Raw genomic sequence first — 20611 nt, 5'->3', positions numbered from 1 at the left:
CACAAGGTTCAATAAAGTGAAACAAGGGCCATAAATCTAGATGTAATACACAGAAATTGCTGAAATTCAATAGGCTTCTTCGTTTAACTAATTTAAATACTGCATATAAATTTCAGAAAGATAGGATGATAATTTTTGGGGTTAGAGCGTTCACAAGGTTAAACAAAGTGCAACAAGGGCCATAACTCTAAAAGTAATAAACGGAAATTATTGAAATAAAATAGGTTTCTTCGTTTCACTAATTTAAATAATGCATATAAATTTCAGAAAGATAGGATGATAACTTTTGGGGTTAGAGCGTTCACAAGGTTAAACAAAGTGAAACAAGAGCCATAACTCTAGAAATAATAAACAGAAATTGCTGAAATTCTATGTGGGCGTATAAAAACGTTGATTGGGATAAAATCAATTTTTGTAAATCAACTTCTGACATCTAAAGTCTAAAATATGAATCAAGTCGGTTACATGTCTCATGCAACAGACGGGCAGTGCCAGATTTACCTATAGGGCTATAGACTTGGCAGGCTGAAGCCTAGGGCCTCAAAATCTAGGGGGCCTTCGACCAAGGTGTAAAATGATTTTGACACTGTTGTATGCCTTTCTTGCATTGTATGCCTTTGCTCAATTGTGTTTAAAACACACTTTCATCCTTATCTAGTCAGGAAGGTCGGAGATTGGGAGGGGCTTCATAAGTGGAATAGTCTAGAGCAACTCTTTATCTAAATCTGACACTGCAATCAGAGAAAGATTACAGGTGCCACATGTTTATGTGTGGAGTTCACAAGGCTTTCCTTGTTCATTTCTTTTTATATAAGTTTTAAAATTTACTACTCTACTAAGGGAGGCTCAGTCAGTCAGTACGACGTTGGCATGCTAACCTGGAGGTCCTGTGTTTGATCCCTACGTTGGCCGAGAAAGTTTATCAGGATTTTCTGTCATTGTTCCCCCTTGTCAGTGGCACAGGATAGAGGGCCTGGCAAGGGACAATGTATAGTCAATTGGATGGGACAAAAAAACGAGGTCCTGTGTACACATTAGTGTGCACATAAAAGATCCCTTGGCAGTAGGAGTAGGGCTTAGTACCACTGTCCAGGCAAAATGTCCCTGTATGGCATAAGCTTGTCTTCATTAGCCCAGTCGGAGCAGAACATTAGGACATTAAATTTAAAACTGATAAAAGAGAGCTTCAGCAAGTCCACAGAATTTTTTTTACGGTACTAACTTAAACAATGTGTGAATAGGATTACATGCACACACTAACAGTAACAAACTTACTTCTTATTTGAAATAACATCCATAACTTGGAAAACTAAACTGTATAAATTTTCAACCTGAAGAAAAAAGATTACATACTATACTATGTTTAACAAGAAAACTACATGGTTATTCTCTGGCTCTTAAACTTACATTTAAAGAGGAAATGGTAGTTTAACATATTATGTTTCTAAACCATGTTTCTAAAACAGTTATATGTTATGTTCTGTGCTATGAAGAAAATAATGCTTGGTTTTTGCAGACCTACATCATACTCTTATTTTTCAACTGTTGGGTGATCATTAATCTGTAGACATGATTGACTAAACAAATTTCCTGTTGAAGCCTGTACAACAGATAAAGGGGAAACCAGACTGGAACATTCCAAGGAATTTTTCTTAGCCAAGCTTGGGATCAACCCCAGGATCTCTTGGTAAGTGAACCAGTACATTACTCACCAAGCCACACTGGAATACAGCATTAACATGCTCTATTTACAAGAGAGAGAGAAATGAGGTTTAACGTCCACTCGACACAAACTAGGTCATTTCAGGACTAACACATGGTTCAATTTTATTTCAATCATTTGCTTGCGCGTAGGGGTCTTTAGCAGTGGGAGGAAACCAGAGGACCCGGAGAAAACCCACGAGGTTGGACAGGCGACCCTACTCCTTGTCACATCTTTATTTACAAACACAGGTGTTTACAAATTTTGAGAAATAATTGATTTTTTTTGATTTTTTTTTTTAAACAATATTTTTATTCAGGTTGTCTGAATGGGATTGGGGAACAGGCTTAGCCTATGTAAACCCCCTCTCCCTAAGAAATAATAGATACTTAATTTCACTTGCTTGTGTTTATACATATCTTACCTTTTTACTATAAACACAAGCTGATCCTTGAATTAATAAAGCTGCTTCTGCAAAATTCATGGTGGTTTTCCCCTCATCAAAAGTAATGGTAACTCGTTCCAACTACAAAATCAAACATAATAATAAACACCATATTTGAAATATAGAAAGCTAAAAACTTACACTTTAAACTAAAGATAAATAATACATGTAGGTAATCTTACAGTCTAATAATTCTCAATCAATACATTCCAAAAATGCATTATCTTTGTTTATGGATAGGCACATTTCAATTATGCATCACCATTGTTTATGGATAGGCAAATTCCAATAATTTCTCATCTTTGTTCATGGATAGGCACATTTTCATCATGTATCATCATTGTTTATGGATAGATACATTTCAATCATGGATAGATACATTTCAAATTCCATGCATGCCTCATTTTTTTTTTTTATGAAAAGGCACATTTCAATGATGTGTCGTTGTTATTTGTGAAAATATATTAGCGACATGAATGTAAATATACTAAATATGATTAATAAATGTGACACTGAACGTAATAGTGTAAATAATGTATTTGTAGCTGACAAAATAAGAGACTTAATGTTATTTAAAGACTCAATACAAGATCCTAAGTATTGTAAATATCATGTCATTTTTATTTTGAATGTTTACACTTAAGTACGAATAAAGCTATTATTCTTATTATTCCAATAAAGTCTCATCCTCACTCCAATAAAAGACTTGGTTGTGGATAAATACATTCCAACAAAGTCTCATCCTTACAAATACATTCCAATTAAGTCCCATCCTTATAAGCGTATATATACATTCTAACAAAGTCTCATCCTTGTTTGTGGACAAATACATTCCAATAAAGTCCCATCCTTGTTTGTGGACAAATACATTCCAATAAAGTCCCATCCTTGTTTGTGGATTGATACATTCCAATAAAGTCACATCCTTGTTTGTGGATTGATACATTCTAATAAAGTCACATCCTTGTAAGCGGATAAATACTTTCTAATAAAGCATCATCCTTGTTGGAGGATAAATACATAAAGATCCATGTAGATACATTCCAAAAATGTGTCACTTTTGTTTGTGGATAGAGACTGTCCTCATGGTGGGTAAAAATAAAAGTCACAACTTTTTAATCGTGTACAGCTTAATGAGAAAAGAATGGATATATATAACATCATAATTCATATGTTGATAATCTTGAAATTGAGACTAATCAATAGTAATCATATAAAATGTCAATGTATATTTGATATGGTCACCTCTAACTAAATTTTCTAACTGAGCTACAAATTTTGTACAGAGGACTTTGGCTCTTTGCATTTTTCATGCAAAGTACAGTAACGTTCTTTTCAGAGCAAGTCAGAATTTAAACCAAAGACATTCTGGTTTTTCTTCCACTGTCCTAATGAAATTTTTAAAAATATTGTGTCTCAATTTATTTTAATATTGTGCTTTGTTTTACCTCTTCCAAGTAATCTGTAAGATAGCTGGCAATATCAACATCCCAAGATTTAGCCAAGTCTCGGATCGGTTGCAAGAGATGTGCAAATCGATCTTCCAGTTCATTATGGCCATTTCCACTAAAATGAAAAGTAAGGAGTGTGTTTTTATTTCATTATTATGCAATGTCTTTCAGAAATTTTGTTTCGTCTTATATGGCCGAGTTACATAAATTTGTGTGTTACCCTATATTTAGATTTGAATGGATTCTGCCAAGCCGTTTAGCAGAAGGGGACTTATTTATAACAGCATGTTGTGTTGCACATACTGACTCTAACGAGATAAGCAAGGTCTTATTTTCTCACTAAAATGTTCCTTTGCCTTTACAATGTTCAGGCATTCACAGAGACTGACACACGATCGTTTAGCAGAAAAATTGACTGGGGGCCGATTCTTTTTGAACAAGGATTCAATAGGACAGTTCCTGAACATACAGGGCGAGTGTAATGAGACCTATGTTCACACTATTCACAGTTCACTGTTGTTGTATGTAGAAAACTTCCACTTCCACCAAGGGTGATATCACAGAAAAGTTGTCTTATGATATTACTTTTATTATCTTAGAGCGCCAGATGTGTTTTCCCTGTGGGAGTACTGGGAGGTAATCAGAGTCCCAGGGAGGTAATCAGAGTCCCAGGGAGGTAACCAGAGTCCCAGGAAGGCATCTCTTAAGGCTTATCTCCAAACCACATACCCTCAGTTACATCACAGATTGAAACCACAACTGCAAGCCAGGTGACCAGCCATCTAGAGCTTTAAGCCTTATGCAACACTCTAGACCACTAGGCAATCCCAATCCCACTTCTTGGGTAGTCAAGATTTTACACCTGTCAGACTGTGAGTGTGATTTTACACCTGTCAGACTGTGAGTGTCAGTGGCATTGACAGTACAAAACGTCAACAAAAGTAGTGTCAGTGACTCAGTACCGCGGGTATCACAAAGTTGCAACTGCTTTTTCCCACTCTTGGCTCATCTGCTCCCATACTTACACGGTCATTTTTATGGTTTTCACTATCCTGATTAAAACCTACAACTGAATTTACAACAAGGTCAAAGAAAAAGTAACCAAAAAAGGGATAACTGAGCGAAGTCCGCCAAGTTCCACAACCATCAACAAATATTTATAAACTGGCGGGCGCCATTTTTTAATCTTGATAGTATATCACCAGTGATTGGTTGAAAAGTGGGCAATATTCCATCAATGAAAATATATAAACCAATCATCAGCCAGTTTACAATCCCTTTGACCTACATTTATTAAGCGTGTATTAGTGCGCGAATTGTATTTCATAGAATAAAAACAAATCATACTACAAATCAAATGAAAATTAAAATAAAATTATATTTCGATACAGCTCATTCATAGTATGACTTGATATCAACTGGCTTTTTGATTGCAGACAGTCTGTCTGATGAACTATTGTATTCGCGGACTTACTTCCGGGTACCGACTAACTAACGTTGTTTGGTGTGAAGCCGTACCGGTTGAGTTGCAATAATTACTGTTAGAATACTAATCACAACAAAGGATTGACCATGCCTGAGATGAAAAAGACACGTGATGTTTTTCTGTGGTGCATGTCTGTAGTTTACTTATTTGCATTTGCGTCTTTGTATGTGCAAATACCAGGTAATTATAAACACGCTAAATAGCATGCGTTGCATTTTACATAAACTAGGGCGCACATTTCATTTGTATTTTTTCTGCTTCTAGTGTGAGTGTAAAGAAATTTGAACTGCGAAGATGCCAATAATAGTATCAGTTGGCTGAGTTGCAAATACAGAACCATCCAATTATTGATTGATATGCATGCATATAGGCCTATATAATTACTAATCAATATGCCAAAGCCCAGAGTTTTGGTGAATTAAGCTACATGTACATACCAATATCTCAGAAATAGATACAAGAATTTGTATGATAATGCACAAAAAGCCTTGAAAACGTTCAATTAAGGTTCACAAAAACATGACTGCATTCCTACCATCAGTAAAATAATCAGATCAATGAGATCATAGTCACAGAGAATTGACTGTTACCATACATGTATCTAAAATGATGAAAGTCTTATTACTGATACTGATGGTTCTGAATATTTATGATCCCCAATCTTTGTCTGTGGTTATAAATTCCTTCTATATGATAATCCAATATTAATGTAACCAGATCGGTTACATGTTTTTTTCTGGTATCCTAATATGTGCCTCTAGGCTTAATTCTACCACATCTTGTTATGTATCTCCATCAAACTAAACAATTACTGGAACAAAGCGTTTCAATGCCTACAATATGTAAACCTGACTATCCCAAATGTCTGTATGTACCAAAGTTTAATTATAAATTATTTTTTTTAGGAGATATTTTATGAAATTATTCAGTATGTTACGCTCCAATTGATATAATGTTACTTTCATTTTTAAACAGGTTTATATGGAGATAATGGTGTATTACCTGCCAAACTGGCTCTCAATACAGGTCAGTTCACTTTTATTATCAAACTTTTATACTGGTAACCAATTACACATGGCTCCTGTAGTGATTGGTGCTGTAAACTAAATTACGGTGACTTACTTACAGTCATTGTTCATTTTTAGTCTCATAAATTAAGTTACATAATTTCCAGACATGCAAGTACCCTTGACCATTAACAAGAGACAATAAAAGAATGCCCCAATAAAATTTGACATCTACACAAGTCATCCAAATTATTCAAAATGGAAATCTATAACAGTTGTGTTTTTGTGTTTCTAACATGTATTTTTGCATATATTGTTTGAATAGGAAATTTTTATAATTGTATGTGATTAATTTATTCTTTTGTAGAGGCCAATTCTTGGCAAGAACTCTTAGATGGACAACCAACATTATTGAAATTGACACCTAAACTTGGTTTAGATGTACAAACGGGCATGGATCTCTTGTGTCTTGGAGGAATTCTCATATCATTCTTCTGTATGGTATGCCGAGGCGGACGAGATGTTGTATCATTTACTTTATTATGGATGCTGTATCTTTCCATGTACCAGGTAAATTTGAGCGATATTATCCGGATACATCTTGTACTCTGCACTTACTCTAGCTTAAATTGTGTCACATGGATTATAACATGATTGACTTTAAAAAAATTACACAGAGTATTAATTGTTATCAGAGTTATAGTCCTTGATCATATAGACAATTTTTTAAAAGCTTATTCAAAAAACTGAAGGTCAAATAGGATAATTCCTAACCTAATTTACTAAAATTTATAATATTAACAGACAAATTATGATTTTAAAATATACATGTAGAGTAAATAAAAACATCACTTTATTAGTTATTAAATAAAGTAAAAAAAAATTAAAAAAAAGAACCCCACAACTTTAGATATTATAGAAAAAGATCAAAAAGATACATCCAGTTCTATCCATTTGAATTTACTAAACATTGATATTAATGTAAAAATTGGGATCCAGAGAATTACATTTCCCTTTAACAATGTTATTACAAATCTTTTTAATTAGGTAATTTGTCGTTTGTACACACCACAATGATTTTACATTAAATGCCATAATTGAATTTCGATGTACTGAGCTTGATCTATTAATAAAGCTAGCTTCACTGTACTCCCAAGTTTCTATGCATTCAATATTATATCGGTCACAACAGTGTGTCCTTGAATAAATTCATAGAGATGTGCTAAATTTAGAAAAAGATTTAATTTTCATGAAATTCATTGGTAAATGTCAGATTATCTCGCTCATTAAGTTTTCAAGAAAAAGCTTCCTGTAACCCCCAGTATGATGATTGGTTATGGTTAATGGTTTTTATTTGGGTTATTTCCCTTTGGTAATGATTGACACAAGAAATAGATTACAGATTGCCTGCCATAATGTGCTTTTCTGCTATCTGTTTTATCAGATTCAATTAGTTTAATTTGTTTTTATGTGGAATCAATAAGGTTGTTAGTATACCAAACAACCATATGGAAATTGATATGCGATGAAATGTGGAGTGCACTCTACCATATGTTAATATTGATTTTTCTATCCTCTACTTTAGGTTGGACAGACTTTCATGTGGTTTCAATGGTAAGTATAACAATAAAGAAATAGTTATATAGGTCTATTGTTAATAAATAGATTATTATTTATATTATATTATTTATAGTGAGTACTCACTACTCAGAGAACTGAGAAAAAATTTTGCTGAGAAGGCTATTTTTTTTCGGATTCTAATCAGCAAATTATGAGACATAGATTTAATTATTAATAAAATAAAATGAAATGGGGTTAAACTTCCAATTTTTCTACACCGTCTGAACTAATGAAGATTGGCATACGACATAAAATGTACTATTGGGGAAATTTGTACAAGGCAGCTGAGCTACAGTCTACTCTTATTTTGAATAATGTCAAAGGGTCTTTTACGTGCACGTCAATGTGTACACAGGATCTTTTCCTATCCGAAGGACTATATGTTGTTCTTTGGGTTGGTTTGTATGTCAGCTCTTGACCAAACTGATTAACAATATGAGCCTCTGTGGCTTAGTGAGCATCTTGCTGTCTCAGACACACTAACCGAACGGTCCCAGGTAAGATCCTGGTTTGGTGGCTCAGCTTTAGATCATGAGCTCTGTAATTGTGTCACATGGCTTGATTTCAATTCCTCGGTAGTATGTGACAAAGTGTAGGGTCGCCTGTTCAACCTCGTGGGTTTTCTCCAGGTCTTCAGGTTTCCTCCCACTGCTAAAGACCCCTATGTGCAAGGGAATTACTGAAGTAAAAAAATCAAACCATGTTAGTCGAGTTAATGTCAAGTAGACGTTAAACCCACATTTTTCTCTCTCGATCCTGGTCTTGGCAGATAGAACTCTTCGCGATCACCTATCCCTGTTTTCGTCCGGACGGAGGTTCTGGCTATGAAAAAACATAAAAATCTGAGTTTCCATAAATCTTTGACAGCACTTAAACCAAACGATTGGAAATCGAATTAGGAGTAGGTCGTAGGGCCGCTGTGAGAGCGTTTTCTCATGATTGTACACTACATGCATGGAGCATGCCCATCTTCATTTGCCCAATTGGTGAAGACTTAGATTTAACTATTATGAAAATAAATGAAATGGAATGGGGTTTAGCATCCTACTTTCCTGCACCAGCTGAGCAAACGAAGACGGTCATACACCATGCAGTGTGCTATGAGGGAAATTTGGCTCAGGCAGCAAAGCTACAGCCTACTCTTATTTTGAATTCCAACTGTCAAAGATTCTTTTACATCCAACCTCGTGGGTTTTCTCCGGGTCCTCCGGTTTCCTCCCACTACGCGCAAGCAAATTATTGAAATAAAATTAAACCATATGTTAGTCCCGAAATGACCTAGTTTTTGTTGAGTAGGCATTAAACCTATTTCTCTCTCTCTCTCTCAGTTTTTTATACCATCTTAACAACTATACATTGTCCCCTGTCATGCATTCCTTCCTGCATCACTGACAAGATGGACCCCCCCCCCCCCCCCAGAAAATCCAGATGAACTTTCTTGGCCAACACTGGGAATGAACACAGAACCGCTAGGTTTGCCAGCCAACGTCCTACCTACTGAGCCACCACACCATTTTCCCAGTTGGTGCGGAAAACACAATATTTTTAAACCCATTTCATTTACAAATTACAATGTATAAATAAGGAATATTCAAATTCAAAATTTCTGCTTATTAAATTCAAACTCTAATGAATATGATTATGCATATTTATATTTTTCAGGGATATTCTTTTGCTGGAGGCTGGTTTCCTCACTATTCTTATCGCACCATTTAAGATACAGATCCCCAAGTTGAAATTTGCTCCATCTCATCGTCATGATAAGATAACCATGTGGTTAGTCAAGTGGTTGTTGTTTCGGCTGATGTTTGCATCTGGTGTTGTCAAGTTGAATAGTAAATGTCCAACATGGTGGGGTCTAACAGCTCTAACCCATCACTTTGAAACACAGGTACAGTTAAATTTTATCAGGTCAAGCTTATCGCCTGCTTGAGGGAGCCATGGTGGCTAAGTGAGTAAGACGGCTCGCTAGTCTGGAGGTCGCAGGTTCGATCCCGGTATTGGCTAAGAAAGTTCAAGAGGATTTTCCGGCTTGGTTTCCCCATGACAGTGGTTCAGGACGGAGGGGCCTGCCAAGGACAGCTGTCTAGTTGTTCGGAGGGGACAAAAAAAATGAAGTCTTGTGTACACATTGGCCTGCACGTAAAAGATCCCCTTGGCAGTTGGAATTCAATATAAGAGTAAGCCATAGCAACACTGTCCGGGCAAAATCTCCCTCATAGCACACTGACGTATGCCCATCTTAATTAATCCAATTGGAGCAGAGCAGTAGGATTTTAACATTTCATTTTGTCTGCTTGATGTGACTACTTGGTACATTTATTAGATATTTTGGGACTAATGTGGTTCAATTTTAGTTCAATAGTTCGCTTTTGCCTCGGAGTCTTTATAGCAGCAGAGAAGACCCATGAGGTTGGACAGACGACCCTACTCCTTGTCACATACAAGCTGGGATTCAAAACCATGCTGTTTAACTCAATGACATACCTTATGAACTAAAGTGGACACGTTAAACTATTAGGCTACCCAAGCCCCTCCCCTTAAAGGATTACATCTTTAATAATAATTTGATTGATTTTTTATTTCAGTGTATTCCTACAACATTCGCATGGTTTTGGCATCAATTCCCAACATGGTTTCTGAAACTAAGCTGTGCCCTCACCTATGTTATTGAGATACCAATCCCATTTCTATTTTTTGCACCTGTCAGATCTTTGAGAATATTTGCATTTTTCGCACAGGTATGTTCACTATTTTCATTTCTAAGAAATTTATATCTGGAAGAGAACCTGCACTGGGGTTATTAGCTTTCACACCCTCAAAAGTATTAGGTAAATTTTTTTCTGGATATTCAGTAAGAATTTACGATTCGATTATTAAGCCTAAAAATTTATTTTAAAGCTGTCTTGTCTACACTTAAATTGACACGCTTCGTTTATTTGTTGCATTATGGTTGGCACAACTATGACAAATAACTGCCTGCACTCGGTTTGGTTGGAGGGAGAGAGAGAGAGTTTAATGTTCACAGCACACAAGCTAGGTCATTTCGGGACTAACGCATGGTTGAATATTTTAATAATTTGCTAGTGCCGGGTAGAAAACACACGTTGGATAGGCAATCCTACTCCCTGTCACGTACAATGACAAACCTTATGATCCAATGTGCACATGTTAACCAGTCGGCCACCAAAACTCCCACTAGGTTTGGAAGTAAAAACTTTGGAAGAGGTCTATAAATGTAAACCATAGTCCTGAAGAGAGCATTTAGTATGTCCTATTGGTATTTAGGTGGACAGTTGAAGTACATGTAAATAACAACAATTAAATTTAAGTATGTTGTTCTATTAGCACAGACAGTAAATAACTCTCTAATTAAAATACATACAGAATATCTTTAGTATATTTCACACCTTAGCTAGATAACATCAACACATTATCAGTTATTTTAACTTATCTAAACTCTCTAACTGAAATACATATAGAATATCTTTAGTATATTCCACACCTTAGCTAGATAACATCAACACATTATCAGTTATTTTAACTCATCTAAACTCTCTAACTGAAATACATATAGAATATCTTTAGTTAATATCACAGAAAACAGTTCAGGATATCTCGTGTTTATGCCTTGCAACATCATCAACACATTATAAGTTTTTGCACATATTAGCTAGATAAGGTCATGAACACATTATCATCATTTTAACATTTTAGCTAGATACTAACATATTATCAGTATTTTCACATCTTATCTAGATAGTCATCAACACATTATCAATATTTTCACATCTTAGCTAGACACAGTCATTGCCACATGAGATTTTTCACATTATAGCTAGATACAGTCATTGACACATTACAAGTTTTTTCACATTATAGCTAGATACAGTCATCAGCACATTATCAGCTAATTTCACATCTTGGCTATTTAATCGTTTATCAATATTTTCACATCTTAGCTACATATAGTCATCAATACATTATCAATATTTTCACATCTTAGCTAAATGCTGTCATCAACACATTACCAGATTTTTCACATTTTAGCTAGACACAGTCATAAACACATTATGAGTATGGGTTCACATTGCTGATAGCTTGATTAATTCACCCTGTGCTATAACATGTACTAATGTTTGATTTTAGCTGTTAGTCTGTATGGTCTATGGTCTATTAGCTGGATACAGCTGGCAGCATATGATCAGTATTTTCAAACTTCACATCCGGCATTGATGTTACTTTTGACAAGAAATCTATATTTTTCATGGGAAAGTCTATTTTCCAGTAAATTCCTGGATGACGAATTAATAAAGTATTTATCACTTGAACCAAGTCAGTCAGAAGTTCAAGTATTGATGAAAAGTCTATTCCTCGTACAGTTAATTTTATGATTGGACAAGACTGAATGTCAACACCTTCTCGAAGCAGCACAGATTCATCCTCAGTCGTTGCATACACAGCACATTTCCAATCCATTCTAGTCAGAACCAGATCTTGAATGGTTGCTACACATTTTTCAAATATGGTGTCTGTACCATGAAATGGAAAGGAATAAATCACTGATGCTTCTTTTTCATTGTTTGGTGGTTTTTCTGGCCACACGTCTGCTATTTCATCGAGTTGGGTATCTGTATTGTACCAGGGTAATACCATTAACGGCAAGCTGAACAAATGACCGGACGGTGATTCTGGTTCGGGTATGGTATAACATAGATCTAACAAGGGCAATAACTCTAATAAATCAGACATAAGATGCTGATCAACATTTTGATAAAATAAAAAACAGTTTAAAAGCGGTCTAGATACCTGTCCACACAACAAAAAGCGTTCTCGAACTTCTTCAAATTCTTCAGCAGTAAAGTTTCCTCGACTTCTGAATAATTTACAAGTTTCAAAATGCAGGAAGTCATCCATGTCATGTCTAAATAAGGTTCCTAACAAATCAAAAAGTTCTCTCGGTCTTTGGAAAAGTATTTCTGACAAACCAGGGACATCTGAAAACCAAATTATGTCCCCTATATCGTGGAAGTGTTGGATGCAGGACTCCATTTCTTCTGAGCTTATTTTAGACTTTTCAGCGATTTCTTCAACCGTATCCCATAATAAATAAGTTGATTTATGTCGTTTCAATTGAGCTTTGAATTTTTCCCACTTTTCGGGTATCTTGCATTGTGCATGTGGAAACAGTGTTTTATCAATAACCAAGAATTCAACATCACTGATAAGTTCTGGTATGCCACTGATACCCTCACTAGAACTAACGATGCTTATTTTGGGATTGATACGAAGCTGGCAAGATTTGAGTTCTATTAATTTACGCTGTCTGACTTGCAGTAGTTTCAGAATGGCATCCTCCGCTTCTGTCCTCAAATTGTCAACAGAAGATTGAGCAGCTTGGATAAGTTCCACATCTCGTTCCACGGCATTTAGTTCATCAGTCAAGTTTTTATAATAGACTGACAATTGTTTCTGCACAAGAGATATGATTGTTTCCTTTTGAGGTTCATAGTTAATCGTGTAGGGATCAAGGTCACTCTTTGTACCGATTATTTTCACAACTGTACCAGGTGCATTGCAGACTAACATGTCAATCCATTTACCAATCATTACCTGGTAATTCTTCTCATGAAATGTTGAACTGTTGTAAACAACGAATACCAGAGATTTCGAGTCTGTGAAAAGTGGATAAGTTATCTTGTACACTTTATCTCCACCGAAATCATTGATTAGAAACTTAACCTTGTTATCTGTCCTCCATAAAAGTTGTTTCAGAACTCGAGTTTTATCAACATTTTCTCGTGTTAAAAAGGATTTATTCTGGACCAGCGTATAAGCAAGGCTCGTCTTTCCACATTGTGATTCACCAAACATCAAAATTTTTTGTCTCTGGAGATTATCAATCTTAATAATATGTTGTTTCTTTAAAAAATCATATATTTGATCTGGTTTGTCCGTTTTCCATATTTCTGGTGGGGGAGTTTCTAATGGATTTTGATAAAGCCAAAGTCCGTGTTTGTGCAGTTTACGATAGCTATGAGCGACTGTCAGGTTGGACAGCATATAAAGTTTCATGGGAAGGTGTTTCAGTGAGTTTTTGGTGACATCAAGAGTTTCTAGGCTTGTGAGCTCACAGATTGTATCAGGCAAGGCTTGAAGGTTGTTATTTTCTAATAGAAGGGTGTGCAGATGACACAAGGATCTGATTTCTGGGGGAAGATGTCGGATTCTGTTATTGGACATATCAAGTGTTTCCAGATTTGACAGCTTGCCTATTGTAACTGGTACCTTTTCGAATAAATTGTTATTTAGTTTAAGAGATGTCAGGCTTCGTAGTTGTCCTAAATCCTCTGGTATGTTCATTATTAGGTTGTGTGACATATCAACCATTCGGAGATGCTTTAGGTTATAGATGGTGTCTGGAACATTTTGAAGAAAATTTTTACTTGCATAAAATTCTCGAAGATTTATGTTGTAAATGTCCGGAAGAAAGTTTATTTTTGTGCTTTCTAAATCCAGACATTCTAATGCAGGCAATTCAAATACTACATTTGGTATGTGTTCAGATCTAATTTGACCTTTGCGTAAAAGATTTTCCATGTACGAATCAACAACGGAACAGAAGCTTCGATAGTTAATGGCGAGTTTGCGTAGTTTAGGCATTTCAGGTAGCGTTTCTGGTAAACTCTCTATTGAATTACCCCACAGTAGAATTTCTTCAAGATCCTGACAGTATGCGATTTCTTGAGGTAGCGATGTTAAATTTGTCTGCTGCAGGTTGATTTTTTGGAGAGCCACAAGATTTCCTACTTCTGGTAAGAGCATGTTGATTTTGTTCCGGCTGACATCCAGAACCTTGAGGTTGCACAAAGTCCAGATGGCTGGTGGAATAAAGGGGAGATTACATTCACTGATTTTCAGTTCCTGTAATTGCGTAAGTTTAGTGAATTCTTTCGGTATCCCAGAGAAATCTTCAGGATTGACACAGCGTAAACCATTTTTACTAATATCCAGTTTCTCCAAGTTGACTAACTTCTGTATATCTGCTGGAAGAATCCTCAAATTATTGGATGCCAGACATAATTCTCCAATATCTCTAGCTGAAATAAAAGATGTATAGTGTTAAGATGATGATTATTGATTAAACGGTAAAGGTTGTTGTCTGGTGAAAGGTTAATTAGTTATTGTTACTAATTATTTCTGTTTATTTCATGTTCATCTCTAAAGGAGCAAGATATCTTTGACATATCTGATCATTTTGAGGATACCCTTAGGTTATCTATATTATCCAAAGGAAACATAGTTGAGTTATGTACTTTGCTCATCAAGAATGATACTGGCTCACTAACTAGGGGTCCCAGATTCGATCCCGGGGATGGCTGAGAAAGTTCCTCGGGATATTCAGGGTTGGTTTCCCCTTGTCAATAGTTCTGTGTGGAGGGTCTTACAGTGTAGGAAGAAATAAGTGATTAAACATCCTCTGACAGTTGGGAATCAGAATATTAATAGGCAGTAGTGGTGCTGTCAGGGTCATGGATGCCTGTTTTCATTAGTCTGATTGGTGCAGAAAAGTATAAAGTTAAATCCCATTTCATTTCAAACTCATAAATTCTAAATTTGACATAAAATTTAATTTGAGCTTGCTTGCTTTAATTTTACTTACTTGCTGTTACAGTAACAGGTATAGACGTCATTCCTTGTCCAGACATATCAACAATTTTCATTCCTTTCTTAGTTAATTCCCCTTGACTCTTTCCTATAGGTTTCTGTTGCTTTCTGTCTAATATTGGTGGTAGGGGAGAGGCTGATCCAGTCCTTTTGATTGACTGAAGTTTTCCAGATTCAATTCTCTTCCCTGCTGAGCCGGATCGGGACTTGGAAGAACCATTTCTGCTTTTGGCTGATTCATCTCTGCTCTTTGCAGATGCAACTCTTATGGGAGATTGGTTATGATTCCTTGTTGGTGAAGGGGTTTTACTACTTCTTCGAGGTGGACTTTTACTGAATGAACTGGCCTGTGATCCTCTGCGATTTGGTGCTGGTAACGGGGACCCTTTTGATCTTGGAGGTTGGGAAGACATTCTGTTTTTGCTTATTCAGATCTGAAAAACAAAAAGCAATTTCTATTAAATAATTTATTTTGTTAAAAGTGTTCACCTTCCAGCAATTTTAAGGGAAAGCCTTTGTCTTTAACTTATGCGGCTGTTCCCTTTGTATAGTCGTCAGAGGCCTGAGCACAGTAGAAGTCGCTGGTGGACCGGAGCAATCGCTGCTTCCGACCACTATATAAAGGGAAAAGCCGCACAATCACACTTAAGCCTGATGAAACTAATAGCTTCACAAGAGAATTTTCATACTGATCTTAGTTTCGATTTTAGATTAATCTGTTGACAGTTGAACACAAAATCAGTTCTATATCGACATTGTCCCTTATAATTTTAAATATAGACAGACACGAACTACAAATTAGAGTAATAAAACTTTTTAAACCAAATCAGAGAGATTTAGGCATATTAAGATATTTTGAAACTAAGCACATGTATATAAAATGTTTTTCAAATCTGACTTTTAAAAATACAAAATAACTCTAATCTAAGTTATTTTTAAGAACCAACCTTAAACCATGTATTAAAATACTAAGTTACTTTTAATAACGAATCTCTTAAAAAAATCCCCCAGTATCCTTCTATAAATACAGGTATATGAGATTGACTTGTTAAAGCGTGTGTTTACAGTCTTCAAGAGTATATTAATGATAAGTATATAAAACATGTTATAACAAGTACATTTTTCACTAAGAAGATATCAAAATAATATCAACTATAGATTTACCATATATACTGTAATAACAGTCCAGTTGGCTTTATAGAATGTCCAATAGGAAAAGCTTATTACCAGTATTTCAGATTCTAACAAAAGCATTCCAAAGGCATCTCTTATAAGCAACTCTGGCTGGAATTGAAACCTGTGACATAGAATCGATATGGAGCCAAAGGGAATTCCGTGTGACGGAAAAATCTGGGGTTGTCAAATATGCGAAAACAGTCAAACGGCACAACCCATATTTGAATTCCAGCTTCCCGCCAATCTATTTGCATTTCCTGGATTTATAATAAAGTGCCCCAATTGGTTTTGTCTGTGATTAAGCCTATATAGTATTTTCGATCTGTTGTAAAAATATTGAGTGGTGATAATTTTTAGTTGTTAAATAATATATTGTGCTACTTGTACACTTCAAAAAATTTAAAAGTGTCATTTGAGATTTATACGCATGAACTGTGTCTTCATTACCAGTATGGTTAGAATCTGTTGCAATCACCATAAGGGTTAGAATCTGTCTCAGTAAGCTCTCAATGTTCTGTTACAAACACAATAAGCTCTCAGTATAAATAACACAGAGATGATTTTTAATGCATGGCTTGTTATTACATTGATTACTGTAAATCTATATCAGATTATGAAGTACTGAATGTAGTCAATATTCTACCTGGCACCTACAGTTGTAACACTACAATAAATTGATTTTTCTTTCTAATGCACAGTGATAATGGAATAATAGCATAATTAATGTCTTTATCAATGTGTCAGAAATCTTTAATAAATGAAAACCAATATTTCATAATCAACACGAATCACAGTATTGGTCAACAAAAAAGCAGACTGATAGGAAACAAAAGACTAAAACTTTTCTTATAATGAATACACATGGACAAGAAAATTTTAGCTATAGAAATAGGCAAATATATTAAACAGGTATTGGCAACAAAAAAAGCAGACTGATAGGAAACAAAAGACTAAGCATTTCCTGCCACAAGCAAGGAATTAATTTTTCAAATGTGTTTATTATATAAAATTATTTAAGATGATGCTTTTATTTAAGAAGTATTGGCATTTTGATGATTTTTGCTGGTTTGTTAGGATGGCACAGTTAATATCAAATTAAATTGTATGATAAATTTAAGACAGATCTGTCAATGCATTGTTGAGATACAAACATATTAAGATTTATTATGGCTTAAAGTGTTTTTCACGGAATTTAATGGATTCTCATGCAAAATACTTGGCATTAGGTAGGACAATATTTATTTTCAATTATATTAACAGTTTTATTCTTGAAAGTTATAATGTCACTTCAACAAATGCAATTTGTGTATTTTTTATTTAAATATAAAAGATAGTAAAGCTTTGTGATAAGATATAATACTGTGTGGATATAGGTTGTGATAAGATATGGTTTGATCTTCTTCACCTGCTTTAAGATTTTAAGTGTATCTCGTTTATATAGATGTATGGAAATTATTTGACCTTTCATATATGTATTTTAGGTTTCAAGTAGTTGTCAATTACTTATATTTACTTACCTCTCTACGTATCGTAGATAATGTCAATACTACTGTTAGACCTACCGTATATGTACAAATATAAAAACTCAGGTTTTAAACTCAGTAATCTAATTTTGTTTTTCTAATAATTTAAATCCTAGACAAAGATTGAAGAATGTTGATTCCTCTTTCTGTAATATCATCTGATATAGTATAGTATTTTATACATTGTACTTCGATGACTTTTTTAATAATAAATTTTTAACACAATCTTTTAGCTGTGTAACTTTATTCATTAATAAAAGAGTTAAAGCTCTCATCAAATGCAGATTTTTCTATTCAAATATTCCAAGTCATTATTCAAATGATATTTGACTATTTAATGGATATGATAAATTTTTAGATTAATAGAAACTATAAATCTTTTTGATCAATATATTTTCCCTTATATGTTTGTTTAATTGGAATATTGCTCATTAGTCGATTAGTAAATATTCCATAGGAGACAATACCAATTATTTTTAATTAAAGATACATTCCCGGGTACAAACTGGGTGATTTGATGATATTTTTGGACTAAAAACATATTCAAACTAATTAAATTATCATAATTTTGCTTCAAATCCTTCTCAAAACATTGCAATTGCCAGAGAATACCCGGCTATAAAAATCAAAAGAGGTCATGTTTGTGTCACGTGACACAACAGGTGCGAAGTCAGAGGAGAATTTGTTGCATACAAAAGACGATGTTGCCTTTATCGCTGACTATTTATTACAAATATCGAAGCCTAATTAAATTCTCGGATTATCCACTGCCCGCGTCTTTTTCCGTGATTTTTATCTCAGAAAGTGTTGTACGCCTAACTCTCCATAAAGTTTTATCAGCATGTACATCAAGCGCTCAATCTCCGCGTGCAAACTTCAATGTCATGCATGCAGACACTCCTAATTATCCGGCTGTCGATTAGGGAAACCCGTACATTTTTGTCCTGTATGCGCTCCATGAGTGTTTTTCAGGGAATCCAGTATTTTTCTAGTAAGATTGGATATTTCTACTTTCCATATATACCTATTGCTATACTTTTATTGGAAATAACTACCCAATAAATACTTTTCTGGGAACGTAGCTTTAATATTAGTAAATATTACCATGAAACAAATAACAGATCTAATTCCATTGGTTTTAATTGATATCGATTAACAATAGCCTTGAAACACTATTCAAATTAGAGTGTTTAAATATGTTTGTGAGCTCTAGTTGTACACAGTTACGTATTTCTTAGCTGTTCATTGTATTGTGTCACTGTATGATATAAATTATAAATACCTACAATTTACATACCTTTTGTCACTTTTAAAAATTCAGTTTTGCTCTAGAAATTTGTTATAGTCCATTGTAACAGATTTTAGACATAAAACATGTTTTTATCACAGGTGAAGACTATCTTAGCCTCTCAAATAAATTATATGAGCTTGTTGCGAGATAAGAATATGCTTGTATGAATGTTTTGGGCCCCCTAACAACAAGTCATTGAAGCGTATATGACTACAGATATTTAAGTAGGGACTATTGTTACACTATAGTGTAAAGGGATTATCCTTTTTACAATAGACGTTAGTTAGGATTAACATAATGCTGCTTTTGCCTAACACTACTGATGAGTTATTGAGTTAGGATATGGTCAGTGACAAGTCAAAGGTTAATTACATGGTTAATCAATTTTGATGGGGTGGTTAATAAGATTCAGCTGATTTAATTTGAATAAAAATGTAATATTACATTTATTTCCCTTTTTGAAAAAAGGATGCAGAATCAATCATTAACAAGAAATAAAAGGTAGGGAAGAATAATATTAATAAATCAGACAAACTTACAGTTGAGATATAAACTGAGAGAATTATCGATATGGGAGTGGATGAGTGGTCAAACATATGTGCTTTAGATCATATGGTCTGTCATTGAGTCAAGTGGCATGATTTCAATCCCATGCTTGTGACAAGAAGTTGGGTCTCCTGTCCAACTTCATTGGTTTTCTCCAGGTCCTCCAGTTTCCTCCCAAGCAAATTATTGAAATAAAATCAAACCTTATCTTAGTTCTGAAATGACCTAGTTTGTATTGAGAGGATGTTAGGCCCCATTTCTCTCACCTTTCAAGTTTATGTCCCCGAAAAAGAAATCAACATATCCGTTTTCTTAGTAGTACATTCTGTACACTTATGTTCATTTGGTAATATTTCATGTTACTCTGGAACAAATTACTTTAAACTATCAGAACCTGTTTGTCATTGACCGTATTTATAAAAACACACTTTCTTAGGTAATGTACATGTATCAGTTATTTTATGTAAACCACATGTACTTTTGATATTACTGAATTTTAAAATGATTCCTGGTAAAATTTTATTTTGACTTCAATATCACATTGTATTGTATTTTACTTTATTTATTATGGAAATTGTACACTATAAACATGTGCAACATTAATGATACTAAAGCTCTTGGTTATGTGAAACCAGTGATTTGTGTAACATGCATGCCCTCTACAATTAAAAAATGTTTGTTTCATACACTGGAAAA

The 20611-nt window shown here is 34.6% G+C and overlaps 3 protein-coding genes across 5 annotated transcripts in view; 1 reads left to right on the top strand and 2 right to left on the bottom strand.

Moving 5' to 3' along the window:
- The window catches only part of LOC126824902 (condensin-2 complex subunit H2), an 88677-nt gene extending 83910 nt beyond the window's left edge, over positions 1–4767 (bottom strand). For both annotated transcript variants that reach the window (XR_007681674.1, XM_050554331.1), the window contains exons 1-4: positions 4624–4767; positions 3596–3713; positions 2127–2228; positions 1276–1331 (exon numbers count right to left, since the gene is read on the bottom strand). Coding sequence is in view for 1 of the 2 variants with exons in the window: in XM_050554331.1 (XP_050410288.1) it covers positions 1276–1331; positions 2127–2228; positions 3596–3713; positions 4624–4631 (284 nt within the window). In the remaining variant the exon portion in view is untranslated. The remainder of the gene's footprint in view (positions 1–1275; positions 1332–2126; positions 2229–3595; positions 3714–4623) is intronic.
- A 321-nt stretch (positions 4768–5088) lies between these two features.
- LOC126823424 (lipase maturation factor 2) overlaps positions 5089–20611 on the top strand; it is a 30985-nt gene continuing 15462 nt past the window's right edge. For both annotated transcript variants that reach the window (XM_050552261.1, XM_050552260.1), the window contains exons 1-6: positions 5089–5264; positions 6060–6110; positions 6459–6661; positions 7677–7705; positions 9374–9602; positions 10300–10452. In XM_050552261.1, the coding sequence (XP_050408218.1) occupies positions 5171–5264; positions 6060–6110; positions 6459–6661; positions 7677–7705; positions 9374–9602; positions 10300–10452 (759 nt within the window). In that variant the 5' untranslated portion in view covers positions 5089–5170. The remainder of the gene's footprint in view (positions 5265–6059; positions 6111–6458; positions 6662–7676; positions 7706–9373; positions 9603–10299; positions 10453–20611) is intronic.
- LOC126823423 (malignant fibrous histiocytoma-amplified sequence 1 homolog) lies at positions 10616–19514 on the bottom strand. The gene is made up of 3 exons (XM_050552259.2): positions 19376–19514; positions 15375–15813; positions 10616–14811 (listed from the first exon to the last, which is right to left on the bottom strand). The coding sequence occupies exons 2-3, from the start codon at positions 15790–15792 to the stop codon at positions 11888–11890; spliced, it is 3342 nt and encodes a 1113-aa protein (XP_050408216.1). The 5' UTR covers positions 15793–15813; positions 19376–19514; the 3' UTR covers positions 10616–11887.

The sequence above is a fragment of the Patella vulgata genome, chromosome 6 (assembly GCF_932274485.2).
Source record: "Patella vulgata chromosome 6, xgPatVulg1.2, whole genome shotgun sequence".
NCBI classification, from domain to species: Eukaryota; Metazoa; Mollusca; class Gastropoda; family Patellidae; genus Patella; species Patella vulgata.
Note: the sequence above shows the minus strand (reverse complement) of the source record. Positions and strands in the feature narration are given on the sequence as shown.

Bases quoted from the DNA above. Each gene is read 5' to 3' on its own strand.
- LOC126823423 (XM_050552259.2), bottom strand. From the start codon at position 15,792: ATGTCTTCCCAACCTCCAAGATCAAAAGGGTCCCCGTTACCAGCACCA. The intron at 14,812-15,374 runs GTAAGTAAAATT...CTTTTATTTCAG, and splicing joins ACCTGTTACTGTAACAGCAA to CTAGAGATATTGGAGAATTA.